Genomic DNA, 11,389 nt, shown 5'->3' on the forward strand with positions numbered 1-11,389 from the left:
TCATGGGTGAACAAAGCGAAATATGATTGGCCAAAATTTGCAACCACAGAAGAACTGCCAACCTTTTCATTTGTTGTAGTGATAATATAATATAAAGCAAAATGTCTATTGTGCGACATAATCATACAAAAGCAACATTTTTGTCTTTTTTCTTTAATAACTTCAGGTACAACTGTATGAAGACATTATAGCCCCAAAAGAGCATGAGAAAGAAAAATGGGAAATCCATATCCTGTGGAAAGGCATTGCTGTGATTCCTATATACAGATTTACACAGATTCATACAGTTCAAAGACAAGTGAATAATAATGCAAGGCAGTGGACAGGAAAATATACAGGAAGATTTTACAGATGCTATACTTAAAAACCAAAAAAAGGTCCGTCTTTCTAGACGAAAGCCCATTACCATTCCCTGTTATTTCATACCATCAGTCACAATCATTAAACATTTCTGAAGACATTTCTGAAGAGGAAGACATAATAAATAATAAAATAAATGACGAATAAATATGACTATTTACATACTTGGTGCATAGGCTGAGTGTTTCTTAGTTGTTTCAGAGTTTATACAATATAGCACATACGTTTTCTCTTCAACATTGGGACAGAGCATTGTCTGGCAGTCTGATATAAAACCAACAATATAAAATAACTCTACATAACATTTACATGATGTATAAAAATGGCCAAATGATGCTGGTTTTGAAACTGTTAGTTCTAAATATTTGATCCAGACCGATTGGTGGATGAAACTTCAGGCTTTCTCTCGTAATTTTCCCAATGGGGATCAATAGTTTCATCTTATCTTAGTTGTCAGAATCATTAAATATAATCTATTGCACAGTCCATTAATTAATGCATACATGTGTGGTGTATACAAATTGTATTGCATAGTTAAACAACTTATCAAAGTGATTCAAATCCTTGATCTGACTCCTTTTATGCAATCTGGCAAAAATTTATGAGCCATGACTGTATATATCTGCATTTTCACATATCAAATTACATAGTAACAATTATGCCAGTGAAAGTGACCTAATTATAAGAATATCCAAATTTAAACACTGCACACCCCTTTGAGTGCTATAACCAACTGGAATGGCATTGAATCTTAAACCTCAAAACTCCACACCTACTTCTACCAGTTTGAGTTGTAGTAGTTTGTAGTTTGACTAGGCACACTGCATTGTCTTTCTACTTTTACACACCAGGCAGCCATCACCATTTGTTGCTAATGAAAGAGAAGGCAACTAGAAGATAGTTCAGGTCAAAAGTAAACAGCTGACACCTTCCCTTGTGGTCCAGTCTCCACAGTCATCTGAGTATCAGTTCTTTGGTCACGCTCAGCTACATGCCAGGCTAAATCAGAGTTTCCCAGTCTAACACTAAGGCTGAAACTCATATCAGATCTTACAGTATATAAACATAAACAATAACCTCCATGCAAAACCACTGTCTGACCTGAAGTTGAGAAATAATACTTAGGCTTCACAGTCTCTAAAAGGAGGAAGTACAGCGGCTCTCATATCAGCCGATAAAAAACAAACCGCAGGCTGAAAACCATTCTTCTTAGAATATACTGTACATTCCTGTCTTTCCAGCATGATTTGCATTCACAGTAAGCTCAGAAGGAGGGAAGCTTACTCTGCCTGACTATAGTAAAATACAATTTCTCTGAAAAACAGAAACAAAAGAACACACAATTATGTTTAGAAAATGTGTTCCCGATAGTGTAGTATTGTGTTACAGCACCAACTTTTGAATGCCAACAAAAACCATAAACATAGCAGTAATAGCAGTACTGGATGATAGTACAGACAAGTGACATGACACAACATGACTGACGCGACGATCGTCAGCAATTCGATTCACACAAAAAAAGAGAATCGAATCACAAGAAGGACACGGTCTACAGTCGCCTTGGCAGAACTGGGCTAGAATGAAGGAGGCTTGTTCTCAGGTAAGGCAAATTCTTCATGCTTCATTCTGTACCTACTGTTGGCTTGCTTAAGTACATCAGTACTAACAGCAGTTTTTGGTTGTGCAGGTCCTGACAAGCATAACTCTGAGATGAATAACCGCAGCATTAATGTACCCGCTTACTATTAGTCAACAAGTCAGAAAGCAAAGACACCCACATACATGCTCATATCATATTGGAATCCAGTCCAAGGCTTGGAAATTTAAAAATCAAAGTAGTCATTATCATCGGAATTTGGAAGTATGGGCTCCGATCTTATTTCTCACTTGGTCTCTCAGATACCGTATGCTTCTATTATTTTTCTTCCATTTCTTGTACCCTCAATCGCACCAAGGCAGGTCCACGCACATACCATCTTCCAAGTTTCTTTTCTCATTGTTCATTTGAGTCCTTTTCTCTTTCCGTCATGTCTACACCTGAAAAATCAAAGCAATGATGGGGATTAGATAATCATTCCGCATGAAGAAAAAAAAAAGTCTGCCATAGAAATTCAAGTTAACAACTTACAGAACATTTGCTTGTGTGAGGAACCAAGTCACTGAGTGAGATTGCATCAGCTCCGATACTTTCTTCAAGAGGCCCACACTCAACTCTGAAAACAACACAGGGGAATTGTGAGAGTGACCTGAACTAGCAGCATACAATGAGGAACACTGGTTTTGTATGCATGTGAAAGAATAATTTCCAAAACACCAAATCAAACATTTTGGAGAAGAAACATTACTTTAAGTTCATCACTAAGTATCTCTATCTAAACAGAGGAGCCAGTCTCTAAATGTGTGTAAACCAAGGACTTAACTTGTTTCAGAATACTTCTCTTTATGTGTAGTTTTCCCTCTTACCTCTTGGGGGTGCTGGACTCCTGGTCTGTGCTGGATGACCTGTGCACTTCTACTCCCACTGACTTGCGAGTGTCAAGAGAAAGAGGAGAAGGCTGATTCGTGGGAGGAAGCCCAGAGCTTCCAAAGGAGGCGGAGAAAGTGGTTTCAGCAGTGTTACCAGTGACGTCATTGTGCACTGAGGTCTTTGGGAGTAGGTCAGGGCGACCTGACTGCAGGACTGAGTGGAAAGGAGGGGGAAATACTGTAAATAATGTGTTTTGAAAAAGGGGAACATCACATGCTGGTACATGCTTAAAAACGTAATCTGTACTGTGATATCAATCAACTTTGTTCCCAGCACTCAGTTTAAAACCTCCCCTTCTCCCATTTCCAGTTCTTACCGTTCTCTCCCTCTGTATCTGTTTTGGACTCGGTGCTTATGTTACGTTGGACTACATGCTGTTGGCTGCTGGTGCTGGTTTGGGTCATTAGAAAAGGCCCAGAGCCTGCTGTGTTGCCCTTTCTCAGGGCACCATGGGCCACCGCACGGCCCTTCTTAGACGGGGAGGTCTTCACTAGAGACAAGAGGAAAAAAGTCCCGATTAAGAAGCCACGAAGAGAGGCTGATATTATGCATTCATGCCCATGCACACATACAGTACGTATGTCCTTACGTGAGAGCTTCCTGAAGACTGTATTGCACATGAACTTCTGAAACCGATCCGCGTAGAAACCTGGTCTGTGTACTGATACAGTATCCTGGAAGGAGAGGGATGATTCCAGGTTTACATGGATTTCTTTCCTGTTTATATACAACAAAGATTGATGCAGACAGGTGGAAGAACTACTTACCCCATCGTGGACCAGAGCTTTCCAAGAGTGTTCAAGCATCTTGGTAAATCTAAAACACAAAACATGGAGCCTGGGTTACCTATAGAAGTTACTTGTAGGGGTCCAATTATTTGATTTCACATAACTCATACATTTGCAGCAGAAACATTAAACACACATACAATTTGCAGTTTTCACTATGGCTTTTACAGAACTAAGAGAAAAGAGAGCCAAAGTTGTGCAAGTATTGTTTACCTATAGGACTGCAGAATGTCAATGATGCCAATGTACACCAGCAGCCTCTCGCCTTTAGAGTTTCGTGCTGGGATTCCTCCCATTCTGTAGGAAGAATTGCAAAGAAAACAGACAAGTTTAGAAGACTGGCATTCCTCTCATAATGTGTAAACATTTCAGCAGCCATGCCACAGAATAAAACCCATATCCACTGTAGTTTTAAGTACTCTCATTACAGTTTGTCTAGGGAACTTGTCTCTTACATGACCCTTGTACGGTCACAGAAATACTGCCACTCACTGGTCCTCTGAATCCAGGGATCCCTTGCCCCCCGCCTCTCCCTGGATGGCCTCTATAGCGGTACTGTACAAGGACTTCTGGCCTTGTGGCCTCCTTTGGTCCAGACCTCCTGCCACTGCCTCTTCGCTGGCCCGCTCTCGAAAGGCCTGGTCTACATTGTGGATCCCCACCAGAAGGCTATAGTCCATAATCTTAAAGCTCTGCAACAGCTGAATGGAAAACAAAGTACACAAACACTGTGAATAAAGAGTGAATGAACAGCTCAGAGAAGACAGATGAATTAGAGAAAAAAAAAATGTTGGCGCTCATTTTTTTTTGCAAATAGATTATGTGTGTGAGCAAATTCTTTGCTAAGAAAATCTACATTGAATTCTGTTATCTTGTGTTTGTAGTGCCACGTTTAGACAGACAGACACATTTCTCTGTGGTTCTCACCAGGCAGTCTCTCTGTATGGTCTTGCTAAGAGCACTGTACTTGTCAGCCTCCAGCAGCAGGCCATCAGGCATGTCCTGTATGAAATCCAGGTCCTTGTATGTGGGCACGGCCTTGTCCCTCTCCTTGGCTGAGGCCCGTCGCTTATAGGTGGAGCCCTTCAGATCATACTTGAGGTGCATTCGTACAGCGCAAGGGAGCAGATTATTCATGACTACAATACGGATGTTCTTCCCCCCTTCCTGGACACAGTAGAGTCCATAAAACTTTGGTAATAAGGTCCGCTTGTTCTGGTTCAGGTTCTGGAGCAGAGTAGAGAGGAAGGAGGAAGGTCAGAAGAATTCAGGATAATTGTGCAGAAAGTGAAATGAGTGGTTGACCAAAACAATATATATAAAAAAAAAAGAACATGTTCACATTACAGTCAAGGAAACACTAAACATGTTGTCCCCCATTGATGCAGTCAGTAACAAAAATGTTGGCCAGTCAGTGTGATTTTTATAATGCCAAAAAACAATGGTGAGATACATGATTTCCCCAATTTTTTGTCAAAATCCAATCAGTGGGGACTTAGATGATGGGTGTGAGACATACAAACGTTTAATATAGCACCCCCCCTTGGACTAATCAGTGTAGTTTTGAATGAATCTATTCTATTATATTTGGAATATGCTATCACATGGAAAGGGGTTTAGATACATTTATAGAATAGATTCAATCACTTCCCAGGCTTCATCAAAACACGATCAGTGGTGTCTGATGTCGCATGTGACAGACAGATGGATGAACAAAAGAACAAACAGATACCGATCCATAGCCGCCCAATAGTTTCACCATGGGGGAAAATCACAAACACATTTATCCTGCAGACACCATTTTGTACCTACAGCCACTCATCTCGTCTTACCATGAAGTAACCAGGAAGTAATTTCTGCAAAAACTCTGCCTCTTTGTGCTGGACCGTCTTAATGATAAACTCATCATCACTGGAGACGTAGAAGAGAGATCCACTGGCCCCAGAGTTTGACAGCTCAATCAGCGACTCGTTACACAGAGAATACTGCAAGCAATTAAGATCACAGCGGCAAGTTTAGACATGCGCTAACACCAAACCAGAGACTAGTATTACACCACAGGCTTGCATAATTAAAAACAGGAAATATCGGGGTCAGCACCTCCTATGTAGTGCTTCTCACTTCTCTATTTTAAGTATTTTGACAGTTCCTTGTCACATTAACAGATCATCACTTTCTTCTCACAGTTTACTGTTCCCACTTTTTCTTCAGAACACTTTACTGTTCTACTATCTTTCTTTGCATTAATTTATTTCTACAACAGATAGATTCAGAATAAACAGAGGAAATACCAGGTAGTCATCGGGCCGGATGCCAAACATCTCCCTGAAGTAGCGAAAGGCCATTGGAGCGTACGTCTTGAACCTGAAGTCACTGTAGTGGTGACCTGGAGTCAGGTTACTGCCCTCACTGTCCGAAAACGACAGAGAACAGACAGAGGAAAGGGACACATACAGGGGGGTTAAAGTCATTTTTGGTGTAGTACAGATCAAACATCCAGGCAGAGAAAATCAAACATCCTACTGATCATCTTTACAGCTGATGTTTACTGTATTATTAAAGACTCACCTGGGAAAGAAGATGCTTTCCACCACTTCAAAGTCCTGCATCAGCACGTCTCTCTCAGGTTTCTGGCTCAGGCTGCCCACAGTGTGGGTGATACCTAACTGGATGGCACCTTTCAGGGCTGAAGAGGTTGTCTTGAGGAGAGAGAGATCAGAGAAAGAAAAATAACCATGGTATCCCTCAGTGAGGGGAGGGATGAAAAGAAGGACCAAATACCATAGTGTGAAAATATTTACATATCTATGCAAATATCAGGGTGAAGCACTACCCAGTTTGTCTTTGGTAGATAAATCAATAAGGTTCACCTGCTACACCGGCTTGTAACTTTTTGAGGAAGGAACATACAATATTTGAATTCTGTTGCACTTCAAGATTAATTACAAACTTCAAGTTTATGAGTGAGCAAGGTTTGAATTAACACCCAGTACCCAATTCTATACACAAAATAGCATTGGAAAGGGTTAGGGTGACACACTTCTATGAGAAATGTATATTTAATTATTGTGGCCCATAAAAAAAATATTCTTGGCAGGTGATTTCTGTAGTTTACCAGTCCCTGGCAGATGAGCCAAGAAGTTAATTTCGGACACTGGCACTACAGATCCAACAATCTTGAATGAGCAGTCCCAATAATAATAATATATCACAGGACTCTGACCGTTTATAGCAGCTAATATGGCCATGCTCAGCACAAACACATCAAGAAAGAAACAAAACAAGAAACAGTTTTGTTTGTTCAGTAACTGTCAAGACAAAGAAAAAAAAAAAATCAAATTTCAGAGTTTGCACTGCACAGTTTTCCCTATGGGCTTTCAACACAGTAGATGTTTTTCATAAGCTTAAGATGAGTATAAATGTGTTTCATTCAATGATGAGTGATCTCCCACCTTCTTGTATGTGGTCTCCCCAGTGGGATCAATTCCACGATGGCCAATAGTTTTTTTCATGTTCTGAGATGAAGTAGTGCCTAGACCCTGTCAGCAGAAGTACAGCAGGGAAGAGAATTACTTGGAGAAATGACTCATCACATGTGTACAGCAAAAAGTGATATTGTCACGGCACAAAGAGGAAGGAACAAAAAAAAAATCCTAACTGTCAAGATAACCACAAAGTGTATTTCCTAACTAACACAGAACTAGATTACACAAATCCTCCAGGCTATTCTGTTGTTTCCCACCTCTGAAGAAGCAATTTTCCGAGCCCCAGCTGAATCTGTGGAATAAGAATGAGAAGGGGAACAAAACATAAAGGTTATACGGGATGGAAATATACTGGAAGGCAGAGTCTTCATCAAACAATGCAAATAACACAGTGCATGCATTAATATCAGCTGAGAAAGAGAACAAAAACAGCTTGAAAAGAGATGGCTTCTGTCATTTCGCTCATGTTGAAATCAGAGAGTGCAACTGGGCTTTCATACAAGCATGCAGACACACCTCATCATGTACCTCTGTGAGAAGAGAGTCTCCTCCAGAACTGACTCTGCAGGTCTTTATGGTAGCATAGGAGGGATTAGATAAGCATGCTATTACTATTAGAGCGCGTTCATACAAGGTCAATGAATCTCCTAATTGCTATGATAGTATGTTCACTCTTGCTTTGAGGGTCTAAGGCTGGCGGTAGGTTAGTTTATGTAGGATAGGTAGGCTACTATGTTTTGGTAAAATTTGCTATGTCCTGCTTCCTTGTGTTTGTCTTACTTGACTCTGTTCTATGGTTGATTGTGGATCAGTTAGATCTAGTTACGCTCATTCTCTGTAAAGTCCTTTGAGACATGCTATAGAAATAAACAAACTTGAACTTATAACTATTAGTGACCCCAGAAGCCCTGAGTCAACATGTGACCTAAATAGTTCATTCTTGTCTCTTAAACACAGAAATGAACTATCTCTTTATCAGTGAGAGATAGCGTGCGATGGTGGAATGGTGTGTGATAACAAGCTTTAACTTTTCGGTTTACTTTCATATTGGTGTACTGTACGCTCACGGTGGTGCGTTTACTTACTGCCGACAGCGCCCGGCGACCCTGGCGGCTCTGCTGCGGCTGTGGCCATCCTGAACCTCAACTCAGACGGGTTTAATGAGGGGGGTCTGCCTGGGGCCTGGCAGGCTGACTCCTGGACATCAAACTATGTTAAGTTTCCCGGTGTTAGCAACAAAAGTTACTGGACGACCTGAGTAAACAAAAAGAGGCTTACAAACAGCAAACAGTCTAGTCGATTTCATGCTATATTGACAACAGCCACGTTGGCCGGCTGATGTGATGGAGGGGCTTGCCAGTTGTGCCATTAAGTTAGCTTAACTCCTTTAACATCTCTACAGAGTTATGAGTTTTCTATATTACATATCGATTGAACAAATGGTAACCAGGCATTCTTTAAACACTTCTTGATATAATAGCTACCGAGCTGGCACAGCCGCGACATTTAACAAAACAAAGCCGAGCTAACTCTGCATTAACTTAGCTAACTAACCTAGCTAGTTTAACGTTAGCCGCGTGATTAACAACAACACAACCGAACAACCAATGGACTCACTAGCAGGGCGTCTTCTCACATTGTTGATTTTTTTGTTATGGTAGAGAGTTTCCCCCGGTGTTTCGGAGGTGGTGTGCCGGCATTCAGAGCAAGTTAAACTCCAGGGCCAACAAACAAAAATGTTCTTTCTTCTCTTCTGTGTTGGTCTCTCCTCTGCTGAACTAACAAACAGGGAAGTGCAGAGCGGAAGCAGCTGGAGTCTCATCCTCCTGCAGCTGGTGGTGCTAGAGTCACCGCAGCTTACTGTAAAGACCCTTGGACTGTAAGACGTATTCATTTGAATATCATGTAACTTAGTGTTCATTTGTTTCCAAAGAGCTGGTAGATGTGATTTTAGTGGTTGGGTACTATGCCGCACACATTGCCATCAAGACCAATGCACAACACACTTTATTATCACAGAATCGGTAAATCAAATATCGTCACACACTCAAGTTTTGAAACAAACAGTGACCTCTGGTGGAGACATTTTTCATTACATGTGTGCAGGACTGAAGAGTGAAAAGTAAAGAGGACACGTGAGGTTTTTTCCCCCCCCCAACAGCTTTATTTTTCTGACAAAGAATATGAAGTCTAAAAACTGCCATTTGAAGTTAAACACTGCGGGTAAAACTGAGTTGTGAATTGAACATTGCAAACAAAGTGTGATTAAAACAGTTACTTCTTGTTGTGACAAAGCTGAGTTAAAATATGCAGTTGTCTATATAAAAAATGACTTGTCCTTCCACAGCATAATGGTCCAGACCAGCATGCCCTGTCCTCTTCAGAAAGACCCAGGACAAAGACCTGCAGGTAGACAATTTATAGCATAATTAGTTCATCAATATCTTACACTTTTTATAGGTTTATTTCTTTGTCTAACAGAGGCTCTGGACACATGAACTCCCCCAGAGTTAGCAAAATTATAATTTCCACTTGTAGAATTCTATACATTACTGTTATTCTGTTTTCTGTTTTTTTTTTTTTTTTAGATCACAGAGTTCCTTATCCTACTCACCTTTAGCAAGCATTTGGGTTGAAGGTAAAGCCTGCCTCCTGAGGCAGTGGAGGGGCTGTGTAGCCTGGTGTTGGGTTATAGAAGGGGTTTGGCAGCTCACTGTTGAAGCATGTCCATCGCCCCTCTCCCCTCTCTGCGCAGCACTCGTACGGGACAGTCATGGTGGCATATTCCTCCACACAGAACTGGGAAAGGGCTTGTTTCCACTGCAAGAAAAAGACACACAAAGCCAGAGAGCTGTATTTTCTCTCTCTCCCTCTCTCTCTCTCTCTCTCTCTCTCTCTCTCTCTCTCTCTCTCTCTCTCTCTCTCTCTCACACACACACACACACACACACCAACACACACACAGACTCACAGCTTGCTGGGTGCAGCAGAGGATCTGGTTGCTCTGTGCAGTTTGTCCACCGCAGCACACACTGTACCACGACTCCAGGCGGTTGATGGCGTTTCCACAGCGGCGGAAGTGACTGGCACCGGAGGCGGGGAAGAAGCTGGCTGGGTATCTGGGACGACCGAGACCGTGGTGGCATATGGCAGCAAGATTGTCAGTAGTAGGGCAGGCAGGGGGGAAAGGGACATCAGGCTCATTCAGAGAGTTCCTTTGGGTCTCTGAGAAAATAGAACGTAAAGTAACACAGAGGGTAACTGCATTAAAATAAGAAGAAACTGTATGAACACAACTGAATAGTGACAGTTTGAAGAGTACATATAATTGTTCAAAGACACCAAAACATAGGACAAAATACCTCCAAATTTGGCTCCATCAAGAGTCAGCAGTGCAAGTATCCAAAAGCCTGTGATGCCGCCGATCAAAATCATAGCTGTATTATGATGTGGTTTGAATTGTAATTTAAAAAAAAGACAGGTTTCTCTCCAACAAGTTAATCAAAGATATTTTGACTGAATCCTCAGCCTGCTTATATTGAACAGGGCTAGGGGAGTGAGTCTGTGGGCGTGCGATGCTTGGAAGTGAGGGGGGGATCTAGGGGTGGAAGGGGTGAGCGTGGGGGGGGACATGATGTTAGGCACTGTCAAGATCAAAGTGGATCTGTCCTTCAGTGAAATCCACTTATGTATGCAAGTTGCTCCTGTCCCAAGGTCAGGCTGCCAGTCTGTGTTCGCTGGACTGATAGTCAATGTTGATGTTGAAACAATTTCTGTAGAAAAGAACTCCAGTTTCCATTGCTTGCTTTGCCATTTGGAATGTACAATCAACACATACAGGACAAACATGAATAAGGTAAATATGACAAATACAATTTAATAGAAAATGCAATTAAGGGACATTTATGTAAAAAAAAAAAAAATCCTAAGTTTATCTTCAAGTGAGTCAGAAAAGCTCTGCTGACTGGATAAAGCAGAGAGAGAAACATGGCAAAGAATGTAATGTTTAGCAAAGCACTCCGCTCCCCTTCCCAAAACTCACCACAGCTGATACTCCCTCCATCCTTGTTTCCAAAACCTTGTCTGAGTTGACTTGTTGTTATCTAAGGATGGTTTACACTCACCAAAAATACTGCACATCTCGTCTCACTTGAACAGTTTTGGTGCAATGAAGGATGCTCTCACTAAAATCTTCTAATCAGTTTGAGTACTTTTCACCTCCTGATATT

The 11,389-nt window shown here is 41.4% G+C and overlaps 1 protein-coding gene across 3 annotated transcripts; it reads right to left on the reverse strand.

The window, feature by feature from the left end:
* Positions 1-148: 148 nt before the first annotated feature.
* Positions 149-8,930, reverse strand: LOC139642596 (phosphatidylinositol 4-phosphate 5-kinase type-1 alpha-like). Of its 3 annotated transcripts, XM_071517525.1 has the most exons (16): positions 8,778-8,930; positions 8,246-8,414; positions 7,418-7,452; positions 7,128-7,214; positions 6,244-6,374; positions 5,967-6,084; positions 5,508-5,660; positions 4,603-4,902; positions 4,168-4,376; positions 3,889-3,972; positions 3,655-3,703; positions 3,477-3,561; positions 3,204-3,377; positions 2,824-3,040; positions 2,489-2,573; positions 149-2,397 (listed from the first exon to the last, which is right to left on the reverse strand). In XM_071517525.1, the coding sequence occupies exons 2-16, from the start codon at positions 8,292-8,294 to the stop codon at positions 2,392-2,394; spliced, it is 1,782 nt and encodes a 593-aa protein (XP_071373626.1). In that variant the 5' UTR covers positions 8,295-8,414; positions 8,778-8,930; the 3' UTR covers positions 149-2,391. The 3 variants fall into 3 exon arrangements, with proteins under 3 accessions (XP_071373626.1, XP_071373618.1, XP_071373610.1); XM_071517517.1 differs by having other exon boundaries at positions 3,477-3,703; positions 8,246-8,357; XM_071517509.1 differs by having other exon boundaries at positions 3,477-3,703.
* Positions 8,931-11,389: the final 2,459 nt, after the last annotated feature.

Source organism: Centroberyx affinis, unplaced genomic scaffold (assembly GCF_046629955.1).
Source record: "Centroberyx affinis isolate AG114_WGS23_722 - 3 ecotype Tasmania unplaced genomic scaffold, CSIRO-AGI_Caff_v1 ptg000046l_1, whole genome shotgun sequence".
Taxonomy (NCBI): Eukaryota; Metazoa; Chordata; class Actinopteri; order Beryciformes; family Berycidae; genus Centroberyx; species Centroberyx affinis.

Bases quoted from the DNA above. Each gene is read 5' to 3' on its own strand.
- LOC139642596 (XM_071517517.1), bottom strand. From the start codon at position 8,294: ATGGCCACAGCCGCAGCAGAGCCGCCAGGGTCGCCGGGCGCTGTCGGC. The intron at 7,453-8,245 runs GTAAGTAAACGC...CTTATTCCACAG, and splicing joins GTCGCCGGGCGCTGTCGGCA to ATTCAGCTGGGGCTCGGAAA. The intron at 4,903-5,507 runs GTAAGACGAGAT...ACTCTGCTCCAG, and splicing joins TACTTCCTGGTTACTTCATG to AACCTGAACCAGAACAAGCG.